The sequence below is a fragment of the Rhinoderma darwinii genome, chromosome 8, assembly GCF_050947455.1.
Source record: "Rhinoderma darwinii isolate aRhiDar2 chromosome 8, aRhiDar2.hap1, whole genome shotgun sequence".
In the NCBI taxonomy this organism is placed as follows: domain Eukaryota; kingdom Metazoa; phylum Chordata; class Amphibia; order Anura; family Rhinodermatidae; genus Rhinoderma; species Rhinoderma darwinii.
In genome coordinates this window covers 13339425-13362772 of record NC_134694.1, presented here as the reverse complement: position 1 = coordinate 13362772, position 23348 = coordinate 13339425, and the positions used below count along the sequence as shown (strand labels likewise).

General features: G+C 42.3%; 1 protein-coding gene across 1 annotated transcript in view; it reads left to right on the top strand.

Moving 5' to 3' along the window:
* The window catches only part of CCDC187 (coiled-coil domain containing 187), a 72014-nt gene extending 50321 nt beyond the window's left edge, over window positions 1-21693 (top strand). The window contains exons 16-30 of the mRNA XM_075835166.1: window positions 83-196; window positions 665-750; window positions 3018-3106; window positions 5736-5815; window positions 6747-6934; window positions 8487-8571; window positions 9586-9732; window positions 10300-10469; window positions 11042-11172; window positions 12514-12644; window positions 13697-13779; window positions 14108-14184; window positions 14661-16858; window positions 19062-19240; window positions 20013-21693. Coding sequence (XP_075691281.1) covers window positions 83-196; window positions 665-750; window positions 3018-3106; window positions 5736-5815; window positions 6747-6934; window positions 8487-8571; window positions 9586-9732; window positions 10300-10469; window positions 11042-11172; window positions 12514-12644; window positions 13697-13779; window positions 14108-14184; window positions 14661-16858; window positions 19062-19208 — 3726 coding nt within the window. The 3' untranslated portion in view covers window positions 19209-19240; window positions 20013-21693. The remainder of the gene's footprint in view (window positions 1-82; window positions 197-664; window positions 751-3017; window positions 3107-5735; window positions 5816-6746; window positions 6935-8486; window positions 8572-9585; window positions 9733-10299; window positions 10470-11041; window positions 11173-12513; window positions 12645-13696; window positions 13780-14107; window positions 14185-14660; window positions 16859-19061; window positions 19241-20012) is intronic.
* The last annotated feature ends 1655 nt before the right edge of the window (window positions 21694-23348 follow it).

The window sequence follows — 23348 nt, the reverse complement described above, 5'->3', positions numbered from 1 at the left end:
GAGTTAGCCAAACCTGAAAGGTATTGCATCAACTACAAGTCTGCATTCAATAAAACAATTAGATATAATACTTACCCCATAGTCTCAACTTCAGCAACAAGAAAAGGACCTGGCTGCACTAAGGTTGAAAGCAGAGCTGGAGGCCACGGAGGCTCAGAGGTGCCTGGAGGAAATGTTGAGACGTAACAACCGGCAGGTAACAGGTTTATTATGTCTTAAGGGAGACTTCATGTAAGATTAAATAGTGTGCATGACACATTGGCCCGGCGCTCCGGTCAGCGACTTCGAGTAACTTTTTAGGCTTGGGTATTTATCTCCCATTTTCAGTGGCTTTATGAGCACCATTGTTGCTGTATGGGGGAGGCGGATATTGGGGTTCTGATGGGAGGCAATTAATGAATAATTATAAATTCTCTTTTCTGTCTTCCCCCGTTATTCTATGCGCTGCAGCACAATGTCAACGACTCCTCCTATCTGGAAATAATTACTATGGTGTTCATCCCGATCTCCCTGATTCATAATAGAAATGCCAGAAATAACATTCAGTAATGTTGGAAAACGAAGTGACATTCTGTGCACTGCCATGGCTACCATTAGTGGTTGTTAATCAGCGTTCGTTATCCACGTAGAAGACCAAAGTCACTAAATATTTATTTTCCTACAGAGTCCAGGGCTCAAAAACAGTTCTTCTGAAAAGCAAGTGAACAATAAAAAGCAGCACAGCCATCGTCAAGAAAGTGAAAAGGATCGGTAAGTGTGAAAAGGATCGGTAAGTGTGAAAAGGATCGGTAACTGTCCTGTTTTTCTTTTATGCACCTATGTCTTTCCCACACTTTTTCCATGGAACAATTCCCCTCCCCCCCCCTTTTTTTTTTTTTTTTTTTTTTTTTTGCAAACCGCACAGTTCTAGAGACTAGAGTCCTGCACACAGTCCTTTAACTTTTTTTTTTTTTTTACTGCCAGCTAGAACTGTGTATGACCATCCTGGCAGGCAGTGAACTAGTTAATTGTTTACCAGTGACTCGGAAAACAACGTCTGGCCACCTGATTGTCAAATGTTGCTGAGCGAGCACTTTTGGGTTACGGCACTGCTTTAGAACTGGCAGATTGTACAGCCCTTAAGTGAGCACTTGTCTCCATTAGAGGGAGAAAAATCATTCTACGAGTCAGGGTGTAATTGTTCTAGCCCGGCTCTCATCACTAGGATTGGAATCATTAAGCCATTCTGCATAGATGCCATCAAATTCCGTATTCTCTGTGTAACAGATCGACGCTCTGCAGGTCCACTTGTGTCCTTGAAATTATTTTAAATGTAAAGCCAATGACGTTTATTAGGGAATTGCATTATAATCCGTTTCCTGGGCCTGGGGGCACCATTACAACCCATGCAGCCTGTATCCATACAACACTGCCACTCAGCAGAGTACTGGCACCATATACAGAATGACACCCCAGCGAGTAATTAATTCACGGAATACAGGCTGCCGTAAATGGCGTCTGCATTGTGTGGGAAATGTATTATTTCCCTTATTTCAGGAATTGCTTCTGCTTATTGACTCTCTATAAAATAAAAGTCACTACTAAAATTTTTAATTTTATATGAATTATAAAATACATTGCTACGCAAGAGTAGCAATTCAATGGAAGCGGCTCCTGTGGCTTTTATTGGTCTATAGAAGAGGGAGTTCTTGGGCTGGTTTATATAAATAGTCAAAGGGACATTGCTAAGGGGCCTTTATATGCTGATCCTATGCAATGGAAGGGGCTCTGATCAGAGGTGCCCATTTTGCTATGGTGCCCTCTTCTGCCATAACTCTTTCCAGCCATAGGTGCAGTAGGCACCTCCAAATAGAGATTGGGTACCACAGAATTGGGCAGCACTAGTCAACCGCTTTGGAGTGATGTGTCACATAGCTGCCACCGTAGAGAAATTGTGTGTTGATTTTGGCACTGTATGCCACTTTTATTATTAGGCACTGTTATTTGGGCACTGTATGGTGGTATTATTTAGGCACCTCATCAATGTATTATGATGTGAAGGAGTATTTAGGTCCCGTAGGAGATTTTTATCTTCTCCATTCCTCTTTGCAAAAAGGGAAGGGGCAGCACACAAAGTTTTGCAAAGGATCCTCTGCATTTTTGAAAAGGCCATAGGTGGACCCAATTCGGTTTTTCACCATCGCGTTTCCAAGTGGGCATTGTGCCACTCATCATTGCCCTTTTCCACAGGCCCTGCAATATTCGCAAACAAAGGATGAGAAGACCAATGTATATATAAAACATTAATCCTTATACCACCATACTGTGTAAGCCGGCTGTTCGCTTGCTAAATAGAGTAACATTAATAGTACCAGCGGAAATAACTAAACTGCATCAGAATTAGGCCAGAGGGTTTGGCAGGCGCTCCTTACAAGTCCTTAGGTCCAATTAGGAAATGGAAAAAAAAAAAAAAGGTTCTAAAAATCCCACATAGGGTGTAAGTAATCAGATTGTGCAGAAATAAACCCCTAAACAATCTAATCAGGCCTATATAATCTTTAAAGAACAAGTTCAAAGCTAGCGGGGGCTTTCGCTGATTACACACATGCCATTTGGATAACAGGGCAGAAAAGCGTTCAACCTTTTACCAGTAATTACCTGGAGAGGATCCAGCCCCACCGCCCCGGCTTCTAAATTCACTTTAGGAAAAGGGATCAACAAGAGCAATGACATTACAACATGACTTAATGCTGTCGTACCAGGAATGCATTATTCGTATTATTCCTATTGGAAGGAGTCGGAGGGGAGGATTTATCAATACTCAGAGCCCTGGAGCCAGACAGGGAGACTGCCAGGTTTAACTGCTGTGTATAAATCAGACGCTTGACATTACCAATCTGATTGCTCTGCATCACTCTCTACGCACATTTTCTTGTATCAATCTGGGCTTTAGTATCTACGTTGTGATTGGTTGACCTTCTGCTGTAACGCTAAAAACACAAGAGCTTGATGTCATGTCCTATAATATTTTATCGCAGGGTTGAAGCTGGATTGGCAGCACGTATGGAATTAGACCAGCACGGCACCAGCAATGTTACTCAGCAGAATACACTGGTCACAGCACACGGTACGAGTATGTTGAATATACGGATATAAACGATGCATATGTATCAACATATGTGATATATAATATATTTGAGCACAGAGTTCATATTCACTTAAGCTTTCTGCATTGCTCAATGTCGCTGCTATAGGAGTGGGGGAAGGGAAGTGACTACTGATGTCAGCAAATTTCAGGCTCAGAAAAGTTGTCTGGGTTCAAGCCTGTTTAGTCATTGGGATGACTATTTTGAGCCAAATTTACATCCTTCTCAGGATCTGCTTTGCAGTAGGGACTATATTAGTCCTTAGTCTATTAAAACTATGGAAGACCTTTAAAAGGGGTTGTCCAGTATTTTCAATTGATGTCCTATATTTAGTATACTGGTAGTGCAGCTCAGTGCTAGTTTTGTACGTCAATGTGCCTGAATTAACAGTTAAGGGGCTGCGCTGCTCCACTGAGCCTCACAGACCTTTCCTTAGGCTTATTGTGGGGGTCCCGAGGTTTGAACCCCCATTGATTATCAGCGGCTATCGCCAGGAGAGGAGTAACTGCGTCTGGCTAGACATGTAATGCATGTATGTGACAGTTCTGCCAGAATAAGAGCTGCTCCTACTATTGCTCATCGAGGGGAGTCCTGAGCAGGGGACCCCCCCATGACGTCTATATACCCGAATCGAGGATATGGACATTGGTTGTGTTCATGCAGCAACTCTTTTTAAAGTTTGTAACGTGCCCTCATCTGTAGCTTCCGTTCAGATAGCTATTCTGCCATGTTCTAGAACACACCACTTTGTAATTATCCCAGGCCCCCATAGTTTAGCCGTATTGAGATCTACATATTGTACGGCTCAGTATTGGGGAAGAGACTGGAATCAATCCATAAAGCGAGAGGCATTTCCGCTGGATCCATCAATACAGACGTTCAGGATTACAGAAATCAGAACGATAATAATTATGGAAAATATTATATACTATAATAAAGAAGATAAAAAATTAAATACACGTACTTGAGCGGAGTTAAGGCAATGACTTCTCAATTTACCTTGAGTGGTTTCTGTTGTTTTCATTAACATTCAAGTTCTGTCAAATCATTAAAGAGTTTATCGCTGCAGCTTCGTGTCCGAGATTCCTTCACATATAAAATGACATAACGTAGGTTTATCAGCCAGTAATTTCTGTTGGTGACTTTCATTAATGGCATTTTACCGGCCTGGAACAGTGACAACTAACCGAAAAAGTGAACTGCTCGCTCTATTTGGGATTTAAAGAGGCTCTGTCACCAGATTTTGCAACCCCTATCTCCTATTGCAGCAGATAGGCGCTGCAATGTAGATAAGAGTAACGTTTTTTTTGTTTTTTTTTAAAAGCAAGCATTTTTGGCCAAGTTATGACCATTTTTATATTTATGCAAATGAGGCTTGCAAAAGTACAACTGGGCGTGTTTAAAAGTAAAAGTACAACTGGGCGTGTATTATGTGCGTACATCGGGGCGTTTTTACTTCTTTTCCTAGCTGGGCGTTGTGTATAGAAGTATCAGCCACTTCTCTTCACAACGCCCAGCTTCTGGCAGATAACGCTGTGACGTCACTCACTTCCTGCCCCAGGTCCTGCATCGTGTCGGACGAGCGAGGACACATCGGCACCAGAGGCTACATTTGATTCTGCAGCAGCATCGGCGTTTGCAGGTAAGTCGATGTAGCTACTTACCTGCAAACGCTGATGCTGCTGCGTACCTGTGCCAATTTCGGCTAGCGTGGTCGGGACTTGGATGATGTGTGAGGTGGTGAAGCAGAATTGTACAGTGTAGAAGGATGTCTTTGGGATAGTGACGATTAAAGGATAAAAAAACGGTATATTGAGGCGCTGCTTTATGAAAAAATTAATACATTTATTTGAGTAGTAATAGACAATTGCTACGCGTTTCAACGCCGGACTGGCGTCTTCCTCAGGCAAGTTGAAATGACAGAAAAGTAGCACATATAAATACTGAAAGGATGCAAGTCTTAATTGGGCTAAATTCAGACCAGAGTCATGGACAAAAAAAACGCCAAAACAACGGGTCAGAGTTCACCACAAAACAATTTGTTAAAATAATTCAATTTTGTGATATGTTACTATCATTAGCAAAGTTAGAGCGATCAAATGGTACATAGCTAAGTGATAGAATTGAAATAGTTAAAACATAATGGTATAAAGTATTACATGGGAACCAATTGGAATACACATCATAAAGGAAGGCTGAATTAGAAGAATTAGGCAAAATAAATAAATATTATTATACAGAAGGATAGAGGGACCCCGGGTTATTGAAAGTTGGGTGCTGGGTGTAAGTGTGTACTACGTCTGGCCAAAAAGAGAGAAAATACAAAAAAAAAATGTTTCTCTGAAGGATCCGGATATCTGTGCAACACATGGACAGCCAATTGACTTTAATAAGCAACTTGTAATACTTTGTTCCCCCTGTGGTGGCGCTGCAGGGGAATTAAAACAATTGCTGCCTGGTTTCCCTGCAGATTACTATGATCTACTTATCAATTTATTTTTGGGGAACCCGTCTAACAAAATAGGATTGTAAAAAGTAAAAGGCATAAAACCTCTTTAAACGTATATTTTTATAATCTCAAAATTCAAATTCAAACCTTCCTTCATATAGTGAGCGCTGCGCCTACTGAAACGAAAAGCTTGGAGTATTCTTGGGAGCACACTGAACCAGCCACAGACTCCACCAGCAAGGTACCGTAATAATGGTCACGCGGAAAATCGATGAGCACGTGGGACATTTCTGATCACAGACAGCCCCTTAAAATATGACACCTGAGACAAAGTGATTATGCCTGGAAAGGTCTGCAAATGCTCATTTCCCCTGCAGCAGCTGCTACAGGGGAAATGTAGTATTACATCCAGACATTCTACTGAATGACTGTCCATGTACGTCATCGATAGAGCGGGTCCGCCAGAGTGAGAGCTGCTGCTCTGTTCTGTTCTGACTCATAGAGAGGGGGGGTCCAGAGTGGGGTTATTCTCTCTGACGACATATGTCTTCATAACTGATATGGAAAGGGGTTGTTCTGATGAGACTACCCCTTTAACATTTTATCCAGTCCTATTATTTGCAATTATGATTATGTCTGAGTATCTTTTATACTTTTTTGTGACAATAATTTAAAAGGAATTGCGCTCCCTGCTATCCCAACTCTCTGCCTGATATAGAGGGTTCTACAGGTCGGACAAAATGCTCCTCTTGCAATTTACCACTGGTGACCAGCAGGTGGCAGTGCATAATGCATCTGTGAGCTTCTCATGTCCTGGATCTGATGTACGCTTTTTATTACTGAAGCAGCAGCAGCAGCTTTTATTAGTTTCTATACGTAACAGTGATATAACCGTGCACATGTAACACGAACATTATAATAATAATGTTAATCTGTACCGACTTCTGATCTTGGATGACTTGGTTGGGGGGGGCGGGTCATTTATTTCTTGCATATTAGAACAGGGTATGGAATTTAGATTGTGAGCTCTGCTGGGTTTTGGGGCTGATTATAACCAGTGTACAAGTCTCTATATCACAGTCAATAATGGAGTAGTGGTTGCTTATATGAGTGTTGTCTATATAATGTTTTGGCTTCTTGGTGACCTGCATAGGTTTTTATCTCCTTTACAGTGGAGTGAAGTTGGTGAGTTTTATGGATCTCCGAACATGTTCACTCGTTTCTCCCTGGAGATGTCACAGCAGTATCTGCGGGAAGAGGAGTTACGTGCCAGACATCAGACCGCTCTGCTCCGGCTTCGGGAAGAGGCTCTTAAAGAGAAGACCAAAGCAGAATTGGCCCTGCTAAATCACCAAAAAACGTGAGCGCTTTCCTTGTATTACCGAGTATAGAGGTGGACATAGGATAAGTGGACTAGGTTCATAACTCCGATGTTCTTAAGCTAGGACTATTATTACTTGGCTGCAGTCCTCCCATTGCGTTGTCCTATGCGGGATATCCCATGCATGGCAGTCAGCCTACAGCAGGGGTGGACTAACCATGGTGGACTGACCATTTGCAATGCTTCTTGGCCTATAGCCAGAGGGGGCCCACCGCCCCTTAATCATTTAAAGCACTACTTAAAGTAGGGTCTGACAAAAGAAAGTAAGGTAAGTGGTAAGTCCTCCTCAAATTTATTTTATTAGCCAAAATCAAGTATATATGGGTTATCGTCGTGGTAAAGGGGCCCATGACCTTCTAATGCCCGGGGCCAAGATAATTCTCAATCCGTCCCTAGCCTACAGCCAACACAACATATTAGCATCGTGTTGCAGCTGTTATACGCAGTTCTTCGTTAGTAATCAGGGCACTTCTAAAATACCTTGTGTTTCAATCCATCGCCATTTTCCAGATCTCTGTTTGCTGTCAGTGAATGGAAATATTATTGTTTCATCTAGAGGCTGAAAACCTATAAAAAGTCAGTACTAATACTACACTTGTATCCAGTCTAGACAATCCTATGTGAGCTAAATAGTCTGGAATTCGCGAAGATACATTTTACCTGCACTGATAAATTGTCACAACAGGAGAGAGATCTGTGCTCCCGATATATTTAGCACATAGAAGATTGTCTAGACTGGATACAGTGGTATACACCTCTTAACTCTAATAAATATTAGGTCTGTACAGATAATCAGCCTCTGGATGTAAACCAGAATGTTTTCATCCACTAACCGCAAACAGAGATGTTGAAAATTGTGAATAATTGGAATACAAAGCATTTTAGCATGTTGTATAGCTTTCCATAATACACAAATTAGAAAGGGTTCAGTTTCTCTGTTGCACTGTTAAATGCAGCCGCAAGATGCATGAGAAGCCCATATGTATTGGCGCATCGTCTTCCCTCTCCTGCCTCTCCTCCCTTTTGAAGCCACAGCGACTGAGGGGTATTCCCAACTCAGACATTTATAGGATGTTCTGCGGATATGCCATAAATGTCGAACAGATATGGGTCCCAGCTCCGGGACACACAGCCATCTCTATAACGTGGGTCACTCGACCCTCTTCCGCCTGGTGAGGTGCACGGCCATCTCTCCATTCATTCTCTGCCTGGATGCAGATACGCCATAAATATCGGGGGTTAGAAATACCCATTTAACAGAGCAATAGGGTCAAGGGACATGCGATCCCAAAGGGGGTCCCTATTTATGAGACATTTATGGTATATCATAATACAGTTGAAGACGCCAAGATCTTCTTTCATGGATCACAGTTACTTTTAGTGCAGCGTTAAATTACCACTGTTTATTAAAACCAGGGAAACTCTATATAAGGATATTAGTCACTGTGGTTGAAATGACAGATTCATTATTTTATTATCATGTCTTTGGTGAGTTCTGATTTAATCCCAGTTGTTTTCCTTCTTACTTTAGATATTGGCAAACAAACGATCCGAGTAAGATGGAAGAACTCTTAAGTCAGGAAGGTGAAATCCAGAGAAACCTGAAACAAGAGCAGGTACAAGAAAACTGATGGGGGTGGGTTATATAAATAAGGGGGTATTGCTGCAGGGTCTCTGCTCTTCATGTGGTTACTATGGATGGCGCCAACTTATGAAAGTTGGCCACAAAGGCGCTGATTCTGACATCTTACTAGTACGTTTATGAGCGTGATCGCCAACCTGCGGCTCTCCAGCTGTTCCAAAACTACAACTCTCAACATGCCCTCGCAGCCAAACGTTGGTAAGGCATGCTGAGAGTTGTAGTCTTCAAAAGATGGCAAGCCGCAGTATGGAGACCACTGATTTAGACCAAAGAAGCCGTGATATTACTTGTCTCTATGACTGAATCCTTTAATTTCCTTTATGCAACTCCCAATGGGGGGGTTCCTTTTACTATTTTTTTTAAATTAAATGTCTGAATTGTTGTCGCTGATACAACTGACCTGAAGAAAATTGGCCCTTCCCTGCTGCAGCCTGACCTTTTTAAAAAGGTTCAACATTTATATACATGTATAATTTGGCACAATGAGCATCTTGGAGACAGGAAGACGACATTTCATCCGTGGTCATGTGACCTAAGTCAAGCTCTAGCTACGGCGGTGACGTCATCATGGACAACACGGCGACTGCTGCGTTCACTGGCCATGGATAAATGACAATGGCTAATTAACACATACAAGTAAACGTCCTCTTACACCGGCCAATATGTGCCGTGAACTGGCACCGATCAATGAAACGGCTCACTGATCGGCGCTCATTTGCTCCTTTCACAAGGAGCAGTGATTGGTTATATGTGGGGACGAACGATCGCTCGTCCCCATACATTTGCATCATGTCGGCAGCGTGTCTCCCTATTTACACAATGAGATGTGCTGCCGACAATGATAATATTTAATGCTGCATAAACAATACGATCAGGTGAGGAACGAGCGTTTCCCCGTTCATAGCTGATCACTGGTTTTCCTGATCATTGGCTCATATCATTGGTCCTTAATTCATTGCTTATCTATGGGTCATTTTGTTCTCCACAGGCAGAAATTAGGCACTTGCACAATATTTACAAGGCTGCCCACCAGGAGAGGAAGCTGTTGCTGAGACAGCAGAAGGAGATACTGAGGATACAGCAGTCTGCGGCCCACGTCCAGCAGAAACTGCACAATTCTGGGGTGTCTCTTCAGGTCTGGAATAATCAAATTGACTATATTTATGTTCTGAATGATAATGCCGTGCATTGAAAGGTTGTCTGTTTACATTCAGAAGTTGAAAATGTGCTCTGACCTTGTCTTACTCGCGCAGCGTCTGGAAGGTGCGTTACAATGTATTCAGTTTGGGCAATTCTCTGTGACCTAAACACTGCAGCAGCACAAAACTCTCTGCAGTCCCAGACTCCACACTGATCACATTGTAACAATCGCAGCAGCTGCGTGAGCAGGAGAGATTTTCAGAAATAGCAATTGTTTTCCTCTTAAGATATGAGCTTGCTGGCAGTGAATATAAACTAGATGGATAAGAAAGATACTTGACTTCATTATACAATTATTAAACGGGTATTCCCAGAATAGACCATTATCATCTATCCACAGGTTAGGTGATAAGAGTCTGATCGCTGTGGCCCCCCCGCTGGGACGTCTACCCATTGCTAGAACGGGGGTCCAGAACCACCCTTGTTCCTCCTCACTACACGACCGCAGTTTTTCTTCTGCTTTGATGTTACACAGATCTTGAGACATATTCTTACCCTTTAGGCACCGGAACTGACTGACCTTGATCCTTCCACACAGCAGTCCAGACACAACACATTCCGTGATTCCACCTTGGCTTCTGAGGATCTAAACCAGGATACGCAGTCAGCCGTTTCTGACCTCTCCGAAGATGATGACATTGCAGAAATAACCCACACAATGAAAACATTTCAGTATGTGATATAGTGACCACCTTGGTATCTTTTTTGTCTTTACCTTGAGATCTCAATGCGAAAAAATATTTAAAGGGAAGATCGTCCTTTGTAAGCATTTTTTAATTGTTCCAATGCATCTAAAGAGAAAAATGTATCTATTATATCTAATAGTCTTAATTAAAGATCTTCTACTATTTTGTGTTTACACCTATCGAGACCTATGTGTCTCCATGGTAACAGACTACAAACAAACACTCTGTAGTCTGATCTCGCAGTCACATTGCTATTTTTCTGTTTCTTACTTCACTCTAACCTATAAAATGTATGTTATTAAGAATTCGGGGATAGATGCAAAGGAGTGTGACTGCAGGATCAGACTAAACAGGGTTTGTTTGTAATTGGCAAAACTGATAAACTGTGGTACATCTAGTGTGCTATACCAAGTTTACTCTTTTAGTGTTCTTGAATTCTTGTGTCATGCTCCGCCCCCTTAGACTCTGCACTAAACATTACACATTCTATCACTTCTGCCCCAAATGGTCTTTTAAAAGGCTGGCGAGGTCGTGGTAACTGTTTTTATTTTTCTATAGGACACAAATGGCAATGGATAAGAGTACATCTCCTGTTCCAGAGGTCTGTGATAAATCATCTCTTAGAAAATGTGACCCTCAGGGCAGTAAAGAAGCAGAAGAGAAGGCGGATTATATTGCAGTAAAACCAGGTAATGTTATGTACTGCTGATACCAGCCTATATAGTTCATGTGATCCTGGGTTATGAAATAAAATCTATGATAAGACCATGATACCAGACCGTATCCATAAGGAAAAGACATATGTACCTTGGGATTTCTGCCTGAGATTTCCCTGTTGAAGACTCCGTTACTATAACTACCTTTTACCTGTAAAGAATTCACTCTATATATTCTCAGTATAGGTTCCAAATGTCAATTTACGATCAGTTTCTGTGTCTTTAACAGGTAGTTTCAGGCAGCAAACCTGTTTTTAAAGGGGTATACCAACCAAAGACATTCATGGCATATCTATTGGCTACGCCATAAATTCCCATCATCTTCTATTTTCTGCAGACACCGACCGGCTTGGATTGCATAGCAGGTGTTGGGTCACCTCTGGGACTCCCATCTATCAGACATTTATGACATATTATCCTAAATGTTTTTGGTCGGGATATCCTGTTAAGTATCGGGTATTGTAGTACCCAGCAAACCTATAATAATAATAAGGTTACACACATATGAAGTGTAGAGGTGGCCATAGCAGCATGAACACGAGCGAGTACACCCTCCTAGAATGGACAGCAGCTTCCATCTTAGTGTATCAGTCTGTTACAAAGATATGCTCTACAAGAACTGCGCCAATAACCGAGCATAAGACCCTCATTAATATAATACCCTATATTTTGGTGTGAATATACAGAGCACACAGCAGCACAGAGTGTTTTAGGAGGAATGTATGGAGCACACTTGTCCTTTTCTGTAATTATATCCGTGAGGACATGGCTAGTGTGTTGTGGTAATGACAATACATTTTGTTGGGTCTTTGAGTCGGCTCCTTCTGTCTGTCGTTACTAAATTGTATCCAGACGTTTCTTAGTTAAATCTGTTCCAGGGAAACTTGGGTGTCCACCAGTATGGATACAATTATTACTTCCACAGCGGTTCTTACTCTGCTTTCCTTCAGTCCTGCTTCGTCGCACGGTTTAGATCAAAGCAGAACCAGACAGAGCACCATTACAACCCATGTGTGTTCTGTAGTGGCGACCATATTGGTTGCCACCCAACTTTCCCTTGACCAGATATGTCGCTGTGGACCTCTTTTACCATTCAAAACTCTTAGCCAATCAAAGCTAAGATACACATTTCGGTGTGTAAATATAAATGGCTTTCCCTGTGACTACATAAATCAACTTTCTGCATACATTTGTCTGTATTAATGTTTAGCAGCAAAGAATTTATCACCGCTTGTGTTACATAAATAAAAATATTAACCGCGATGGTGCACGGGAGAAGAGAAAGGCAACCTAATGTATCTTTATGAATTGCAGATGGAGCAGCCGAGGGCAATTCTTTACCAGGTGACAGAACGCGAGTGACGGGATCTCTGTGTCCGACCTCTCCAACGACTCCGGAAGATCTGAGCAATCACTCACCGCCAAGACAGTGGGACCCGGCTCATGTATGCGCATTATACACTCATATACATATATTACGTAGCAACTTTGTATTTGGGTCGTGCTTTATATAGGGGAGTTATTACACCACATTTTCCTATCAATAATCGTCATCTGTTCAGCAACTTATGTTTTATCTGATTCTGAGAATGATGGAGGGCTACCAATATGTCCGCCGTTACAGCTCCTGCAGTGTTGTCATCCAGCTTTTCTTTAGTCCGGAAAGGAATATCTGCCTTGTTATGCAGGTGTAGGTTTCCTACTCCCATATTGCTTCATAATTAGACCTGTTTATGCAGGGGTGTAAGAAAGCTGGGTGTTAATGCTTGTTGTAATGGTGGCACATATAAGTTGCTATCCAGCTGTCTTAGAAAGCCATCTTACTAAGGACCCTTTCACACAGTTTTTTTAGTCTTCATTTGACGTATACGCCAGGAAAAATATCTGAAGTATATGTTAAACTGAAGCTGTGATGGATTCCTAACAGTGGCGTCCGTCCCCCATAGACTATAATGGATACCTCATTAACGTTCATGACCCCAGTTCATGATGTAACCGTTTAACTTCTACGTCATGGGCTTTTCATGACATATCCGTTAAACGGATACTATTAGTCTATGTGAGACAAATGCCACTGTTAGGCAACTGTTTTACAGATCCATCACCCCTAGGGAGCCATATTTATGAATGACTTAAGCTTAGCTGAGCAGTGTACCCCCTCTATGACGTCCATATGCCCTAATAGGGCAAATGGGCGAGGGTGTCTTCATGAGACAACCCCTTTTAAAGGGCTTTTCCCATCATTGAAAGTAATGGCAGATCACTAGAATGTTCTATTACTTTCTGATTGGTGGGACCCCCACCGATCCTGAGAATGAAGGGGTTCCCCTACACAGGGGCGCTACCAGCCACAGACTGTTCTCTTGAATAGCTGTGCTGCAATTCCCTGCATGGTAGGTGGGGTCCCATCAGTTGGACCCTTACCGATCAGAAGTGATATATTCTACTGTAGATATTAATGCATATTTGACTACTTCTTCATGTATATTTTCATCAGGAAGAGATCTCTGTGAACAACAGCGAGGTGGAGATATTTGTAAATATGCAAGACGCGGACAGGATTGCTGCAGGAGAACACAGGTAAAAATGTGAATCCTGACTAAATCACCAGTTAGCAATCTAACCTCTATAGTGCCCGGCATACTCGTCCGAAAACTGCTGTTGGGGTACTATGGATCGGGAAGGTAGTATTTTTCTGTCCTCAACTATTGTTACCCCTGAAGATAAGAGGCTCCAGAGGAGATACTTATTTTCCCTGTTGTGTCGTGCGTGTTACAGCCAACAGCTATATGGTGTCTATGGCTGGCTTATATCTGTGCCTAAAGGCAGCAGTGGTAGATTTTATATTCATCGATGTATACAAATGTTCAAGATTATTCACGTATATTATTATTCTTTTCTACTCTAGGAATAATCTCCCCTTGAAAAACAAGGGTAAAAAGAGAGAACCTGCAGAAGTTGAGAGCGCAGAAGAACTCACACAAGGTAAGATATGAGTGGACTCTTATGTTCAATGTCATATTTTTTGGCATATACATATTTGTGGTTGTGAAAGGTCGATCATTTAGAAAACTTCATCGAAAATTTATAAAAGTTGGTGAAAATGTAGAATTGTGCTAAAGTTGCAGGTGGGTTCAGGATAGGAGGGCATAGACATCAGCACTGTCCTAGTTTTACATGTGATAGAAAGCCATGTTTATTCTTCCTTCTGCGATTGGTGTACACCGCTCCATCTACTGTAATCCATTGTTTTTTTTATTGGTACTCGATAAATGGCCATTAGTGGTCTATGATGTAGTGTATGGTACTTGTTGTTAGCATTATAATATACTTAGATACTGGACTCTATAGCCCTAATATGTTTGGTAGCTTTGGATATGGTCCATTTTCCCTATGTGCATTTTTTATAACCGTTGTGTATTGAGAAAATTATTAAATAATTTGTATTGTTACATTTTTAGATCTTCCAATACTTGCAACCCAAGAAACTGCAAGTGATAACCGCTTGGTAACTGAACCAATCAATGATCACAGTTCTCAGAGTATCTCGGCGCCTTCCAATCCAGAAATCCTCTCCCGGGCATTACACGGTGCCGCACTCTCTCCCTCGCTTGCAGAATTTCAAAAAGTTTCAGCTAAACTTATTGAAATCTCGGAAAGTTCCATCTCTGCATCTGACCGAGGGCAAGGTGGCGAAGACACTGAGAGTGGCGATTCTGAGGTGTTCGACATTGAATCTCCAGAGGTCCCTGGTGGACAATTAGACAAGCAATGCGGTGAGAAAATCCTAAATCAGGATGAAAAAAATATAAAAGGGGATCTTGTGTCTGAAGAAGACAAGTCTAAGCCAACGTCTTCCCCGTCAAAACCTCCAGATTCTCGAAAACCGGTCATCTTGGTTTTGAAAGAGACGCAAAGCAAGACTGAAACGGCTCCTTTGGCATGCGAATCCTTCCCAACCTCTGAGGACTTGACAGAATCCGATACAAAAACGTATGGTATAAACCATACTCCTGAAAATCGGGACCGTAGCGAAGTCAGTGTTACGGACATACAGAAGTCGACGTCAATGAGTCCGAAAGAGGACGGTAATGCAGCTGAAATGAGTTCACCTGACACTAAAGACCGGCACAGAGTGACAGAAACGAATGAAAAACAATCTGTTACGGAAAGTGCAATCTGCAGGAAAATTGAGATGATGCCATTTCATGCTACAACTTCAAAAGATTTATTTCAGATTAAAAGCTTTCCACATCGGAGTCAGGGAGACATCATATTCATCACAGACCAAGTTCTGCAACCTATTGAAGATACCTTGTCAGAAATCTTGTCTCCAGTTGATGAAAAGCTTTCCTACGATAGCGCAGACTGGTGTTCCCCACAACAGGATCAAAGTGAAGAGCTCCCGTCTCTCCCAAGAGACCCAGGCTCAGTTAGAAGTGGTGAGAGCGACACAGAAGACTTCCCCACCCCACCCGAGGAGATACTTTTATCCAGAACTGAAAGTTTACAAAGTAGTAGGGAAGCCAGCCTCATAGATGAGATCCATTTACTATACGATAGCCTTCTAACAGAGGACACTCTCCTTCCACCAGATGACGGAAACCATGAAAATTCTCAACTTGAGACTGAGAACACAAAAAATTCCCCGGCAAAGCCGTGTAGACCATTCCTAACGTCCAAAGTCGAAGATGGCGTTCATGACCCTCTCTCTACCTTTGAGATTGGAGATAGGGTACTGGTCAAACTTTCAAAGCCAGGAACTTTAATGTTCAAAGGGTTGACGTCCTTCAAAGAGGGTTTTTGGGCAGGAGTCGCCCTTGATAAGCCAGATGGAGACAACGATGGAAGGTACGAAGGCATCCGATATTTTCATTGTTCTATGAATTGCGGCGTGTTTGTCCGACCTGGACAGATCTCGCACTTGTTGTTTGATGAAATGGATGGATCTGATCCACAGAAGGATGAGGATGATGATTTTTCATTCGGTGATGGTCCATCTCCAAGAGATTTTCCACCACAGGATCAAGGTGGTGAAGTTTCAAGAAGAAGACAATGTAGGGAGAAGGATAAAGGGAAGAATTCTTCAGAAAAAGACATCAACCAGTCAAGGTTATGCAGTTTGGAGTCCTCAGAAAATAATAATGATGTACAAGTTGCTTCTCCCTGTCAACCGGGCGGTGATCTTTCCCCGAGAGGTTTACATACATTCCCCGATGAACCTAGGGTAGAAAACAAAACTCCCGGTCAGGACTTGCAAATACAGCAGTTTTGTAGAGGTGACAATAACAGATTAATAGTGCCAAACCCTCCGCAGGACAACACACACCGATTGCTTCTAAAGGTTACAGACGAGCTGATCAGCAGAGTCTTATGTGATGCCATCTGGACATATTCTAAAATATCTCGGGAAAAATTTGAAACTGTCCCCGAGTCTGTGATAAATAGTAGCCAGGATGAGGATGAAAAATGTGTGGTGCCTGAAGAAGGATTCTGCAATCTATTCCTATCAATGACCACACGAGAGGCAGGTGGACAGGTGGAGGCATCAATGACTGATGTTATGAACGACCGCATTTCAGAATATCAAAAAATTAAATGTACCAACGGAAAAGAAAAAATACAATGGTCTTCCGTGATCTACAGCAGCCCTTTTCTGGTATGTACTGTGTTTTTTCAGACTATAAGATGCGCCCAGGTATAGACTGCCGAAAATAAGAATAAAATAAAGTCATACAAATGAAAACTTCCCTGGTGGTCTAGGGTAGTGGAGGGGTTAATGTCACTAGTTCTGGTGGTCTAGGGTAGTGGAGGGGTTAATGTCACTAGTTCTGGTGGTCTAGGGTAGTGGAGGGGTTAATGTCACTAGTTCTGGTGGTCTAGGGTAGACGTGGGGATTCATATTTTATTTTCTGGTGGTCTAGATTGAAATGGGTTTGATACCTTGCGGTCTAGAGTATATGAGGGGGTTAATACTTTCTTCCCATGTGGCCTAAGGTAAATTAAGGGGTTAATACCTGGTGGTTTGCAGTCTTGGTGTTCTGGCTGACAGAAAGCGGAATGCATTGTCCACATCACCTTTAGCTTCCTCTCCAGCTCTGCCTCAGGAAATAAAGTACTGCGTAGCGACCGTTTAAACGAATGGACGCCTATGTCCTCCGTGGACGGGCTGGGTCCGCCAAAGCAGAAACCCCTCCAACAGGGCAGCTTTCTGTTCTGGTTCTTAGAAGGGGTCCTGAGCAGGCGACCCCCTAGTCTATGACGTCCATATGGATTTATGGTACAATCACTTTAAATAATGCTGTAATATTGTTTCCAGCAGCAGGAGATGAGTATGTTGGTGTTTTGTGAGGCAGTGACCCATTAACTTGTATGATTATGTTCGTAAGGAGAAGGGCAGTGTCATTATGCAAGGCGGGAAGCAGGAGGCCACTCACCAAAAGATAATAGAATGGAAGGATCAGGATTCTCAGCAGCACAAAGTATTTAAGGGGATGCATTTATTGGTTGTGTAGCAGGCAGTGACCTATCCACTCATGTAATATGTAATAATAGCCGTTTCATGATGTGATGAACGGAAAAGAGAAGTCGAGAACCACAGACTGAGTGTTCTATAGTAAAACTAGCAGGGTTCTCAGCAGCACAAAGTATTTCAGGATATTTGTTTACTAATCTAAACTTGGGTACAATACATACATTTATTTTTATTTATTTTTTTGGTACTGCAATAGGGGCGATTGTTATAATGTCATGAGGGGAAGTAGGCAAGCAAGGGACCACAAACGAATCATCATTGCTTATCGGAAGTCCCCCCGCAGCTTCTCAGGGATCTTGCATTTTACTCCGCTGCGTGATATTTCACCTATACCCAATGATCTCATTCTAGTGCATGCAATAAATATTTAACAACCGGGTGCTCATGTTTCTCTAATTTCAACCAGAAGTGCTCCGGGGTTATGTGACTTACAGGTATATTTACCTGCTACGTGTACATTGGCTCCGTATTAAAGCTTCTTGCCCGGATTGACAAACAAGTTAATTCGCAATAAGAATTAAGTGGAAAATGCCAAGAAGTATTAACCCTGAACGACCCACAAGTACACAATTTTTTTTTTTTTATAAAAGTTTAGTCCACCATAATATCATAACTTATTATCTTTATAGGTATCCGAGGAACATTTTTCAAAAACAAGGCTCCAAATCCTCTGCCTCTCTCTCACCTTCACAACCGCATTGTTTCAATTGTTCTAATGCAACTGAAATAAAAAGTGAAGCAGCTTTATAAATAGTCATATATATATATATATATATATATATATATATATATATATATATATATTTTTTTTTTATTGTTTTGTGTATGCAGCCTATATGTTTCAATGGAGCTAGATATGAGCTAGATATGAGCTAGATATGAGCTAGATATGAGCTAGATACGAGCTAGATACGAGCTAGATACGAGCTAGATACGAGCTAGATACGAGCTACATGTGAGCTAGATACGAGCTAAATGGATACAGTAGAAATGACATAGATAAAACTCTTGTAGATTGTGGCTAAGGCTTTATTCACCTCTGTTTGGTTTTTCCCTTGTTTTGCTATGACATATGAGCAGAACAATTAAAATATCGGAAGTGCCTGATCCGTTGCATGCCGGACAGAACTTATTGACTTTAATAGGTGCCATCGGGTTTCCATCAGGGTGTCCGTTGTTTTGCAAGACATGGCGCAACATGCTGCACTATTTTGTCCGACCTTTTTGACCAGATATATAACGGAGCCTCTGATGCAGATGTGAATACAGACATTACTGATCTCTCTGGTGCCTCCAGTTATGGATGATCTTCACATCTTTCCTCCAGGCTGCTGGGAATGACCGGACGTCCAGTTCACAGTTCGGATACAGAAAGTCGGCGTTGGTGAACTTTACTGATGGGATCTGTGAAGAGCTGGTGAAGGATTCATTTCAAGTGATTGCAAATATTCATTTTAATAGGGCACAATCCTGACCGGCACCTGGACGAGACGTTCTGCCTTCCAGGTATGTGGGACTTATGGGAAATCACCAGTCCTGAAGTCGTCGTCCTCTTCTGTCAAGTTGTTAATTCTAACGAACTCTTAGATACTTATTTCTGGGATTGTTGGGTGACAACCACTGTGGGAGTTGTAGTAGCGGCCATATAGGTTGTCACCCAGCTTTCCTAGACCCCTGGTCAGGACTGCAGTAAAGGTGGGTGACAACATGGCAGCCATATTGGCTGTCACCCAACTTTGCAGGAAACCGATATAACTAAGGAAAGCCTGAGCAGATTATTTAACTTTACTATGATTTGTATAAACGGCTTTATAGAACTTATAACCACTAGATAGATTTTATTTTAGGATTAAGTCCTTTCTAATACCTTCTCCTGGAATATGGGGTCTCTTTCACAGAGGCAATAATTGGGTTAACTAGGTGGCTCCTGGCAATGCCCTGTAGTTTATGAAGATGTGCCAGGACCACCACCTTACAGTGCATCAGTTCTGGCATCACAAAGTGGTCATCCTGGCATATCCGAATGATTGACGACATTGTCGGTGACCACCTAGTTACCCAATGAATGAAAATTAGCTTTTCTTTCTTCGGAAACAGCACCACCTTTGCCCAATGTCTGGTATTACATTCAGTAGAATGGGAATGAGCTGCAATACCACACACAGCCCATAAACAAGGGTGGCGCTGTTTCTGGTACAATGTCATTCTGCGTTTTTCTTCATAATCTGGAATATAAAAAATGTAAAGAAAGCTTTCCTAAAAAATATTTTGATTCTAGCAGGTAAAGGAGCCAGTGATCTGTGGAGAGCGGATATCCCATAACTGGTGAACCAGACGGAAAATACATTGTTCTGACGCTCTACATGATGAGGCTACTGGATAAATGATATTTGTGACGTGTGTTATTCTATCATTGTGTTGGGTGATTGAGAACTTTTACTGGTTTGCACCTTAAATTAATATCATTTTATCCTCACCTAGATAATCATGTGATAAGTGGTAAAGTCAATGTGAGTGGAAGAAGCACTGCGCTAACGTCTCTTGCACACGACCATTGTGCCACTCTGGTGGTTTTTGACGGCATCAGCTTGGCACCCAATAGTCTTCACTGACCCATTCACTTTAGCGGTTGAATCGGGTCCGTGAAAAATGGTCCGAGGCTCTGATCCGAGGAAAGATAGAACATGTCCTCTCTTTCCTTGGATCACTGACGGGACTCGGATGGCGCACTCGGTCGTGTGCACGAGGCGTAATAGATGAGCCCTGAATAACCCCCCTCTGTTAACTGACCATATTTCTAACCCCTTTAATGTTAAAATATAAACCCGATACTGGCTCAGGCCTTGAAAAAAAAAAAAAAAGTCTCTGACTTTTGGCAACAGCTATGATGACTTATTACATTATATGCGACCAAACGGGTAATTTAAAGGCAAACAACCACCGTAAAATCCACATAAACTTTGCTTTATTTATCTTGTATGATCTTGAGGTAAAGTATTTCTTATCCATTCATATCTAAAGCTAGAATTCTGCTGGCTTCCGGTTACTGAAAACGAGTGCATTGTGGGAGCTCACATGGGTTGAAGAAGATGACCGATCTAACCCCCGGCGATCAGCTGTTCTCGCCGAGGGACGTTACGGGCAGCCACACATTTCCTCGGCACCGGCTGTGCATGTAATGGATGGATACGTCTGGGCTGTCAGAAGGGAAACGCTCTAACAGAACAGATTTCCCTTTTGATACATAGCGCGTGGGTCCACCATCTATGACATCCATTTGCCTGATAGGGCATATAAACAGCGGTTGTATTGGTGAAACAATCCTTTTAATCGGTTAGGCCACATGTCTAAGGTCTGGGGTGGAGCTGAGCCGTTGTCTGTTTCCAATGGCAACCGGATAAATTCAGCAGCTGCTATATGTATGAAAAAAAAAATTACAAAAATATATTTTGTACTGAAATAATAGTCGGATCTTTATATATAATTTATATATCCAGCATACATCACAATGTTGTAAAAGTACGTCCGCAGTATTGTACCCGCTACATCCCTAATCCGTGGGTACAGCACCGCCAGAACAGTGGTCTCCAAACTGTGGCTCCACTGCTGTTGCAAAATGACAGGCTTCAGCTGTCAGGGCATGCTGGGTATTGTAGTTGTGTAATAACTGGAGAGTCGCAAGTTGGGGAACATTGACCTAGAAAATAGAAATAACTCACAGGCAGTCCTATCTGCTGTAATGGTGGCTAGGGACGTCCAGCGACGGGAACTTTTTGTTTTGATTTTTTTAATTTGATTTTCCTTTATACATAAATCACCATTAAAATTCAAAGTGCACAAGTCTGTGTTTTCGGAGCTATTTCATATTTAAAGTGGTCAGCACGTTTTATACTATAATTGTATTACAATATTTTTATCTTGTGTTTTTGTATTTTAATAAATAGACAATTTTTTTTAAAGATCTTGATCATACTGTATTTATTTTTATTTTTTTGTGACTGGAGATGTTATAAGAATGTAACATTGATGTTGACAACTAAGTTTGGAGTAAGAGTACTATTTTTTGTAGATTTTAGGGTTAACCCGAACGATATTTTTATGGCTTCAAAATTGCTAGGACCATTATTCTTTGCAGCAAAGTTGTTAGCTAGATGCACCCATAGGGGGCAGTGTTGGAAGCTAATCACTCATTACACCACCAATGCATCATCAATAGCGGTGTCCCCAGGACGGCAACAGTGTTATCGTTTATTATATATGTGTTTTACAATATATATAAAGAAAGAGTTTCTCTAGGAAGCAAAATCATTAGGGTTGTGGGAAAGGGTTGAGATACCAGCTTGTAGTAAGAACAGAAAGGTTCATGAAATCAGCGTATCTGTAGAGGGGACACGAAGATGCGTAAACAGCAGGGAGGCATTCTAGTGCCCACTACACACCAGGGACTGAGGCATGAAATCAATTTGCTCGTAGGACTAAAGTACAAGAACACTTGACTCCAAAGATTAGAGTACAAAACCACTGTACTCCAGGAACTGGGTCAACCAGCCACTGGACTCCAGGGACTGGGTCAACCAGCCACTGGACTCCAGGGACTGGGTCAACCAGCCACTGGACTCCAGGGACTGGGTCAACCAGCCACTGGACTCCAGGGACTGGGTCAACCAGCCACTGGACTCCAGGGACTGGGTCAACCAGCCACTGGACTCCAGGGACTGGGTCAACCAGCCACTGGACTCCAGGGACTGGGTCAACCAGCCACTGGACTCCAGGGACTGGGTCAACCAGCCACTGGACTCCAGGGACTGAGTCAACCAGCCACTGGACTTCAGGGACTGGGAAACCAAATCACTGCACTCCTCAGACTACATCACTAGTGTCTTACTAGTCTCCAGGGACTGGGTCGCCAAGGAGCTTGACTCCAGGACTATATCCCCTACCACCACTCCCCCCTCCTCAGAGATCCTGTTCTCCACACCTAAAGGCAGAGAATTCTAATTGTTTTATTCCCTTAGCTATGACAAGTCTTTCATCAGTCACCAAATTTCCACCCACCATCCGAAATGGGCTGAACGCATGAAAAGAATGACCCGCACTTTTACCTATGTAATCCCATCAAATAACGAAGTAGAGGATCTGAGGCCTACATTCCCACTGCTCCCTGCAAGATTTCAGTATCAGGATTACTTCAAGGTCTAATCCTTTCCTTGGCTTTGCTTTGACTCCAAGAAAATCTCTGATCGATTTTCTTTTCATGCCCTTGGATAGAGGCCATCGTGTTTGGACCACACTTCTGAAGAAAATGATGGTTGATGTTGGTTGGGATTTGACCAGAGTCTAGAATTTATTATGCTCAGTTACAGAGCTGGTATAAGAGTAAACTCTTTGATATTTGAAACCAACCACCAAGTGTTTACCGCTATGTTGCTGGGGGTGTGGAGACCCAAAACGTACCCGCGCCTCTCCTAATACAGATTCTCAATTCTGAAATGGGTTGTTGGAGAATGTTTGCCCTCCCCCATTGTCTTTTGTATCCCAATCCTGAAGGATGAGTTAGGAGCTGCAAGTAATATGGCAGGTGGACATGATCTCAGCTAGTGTAAGTGCAATCTAG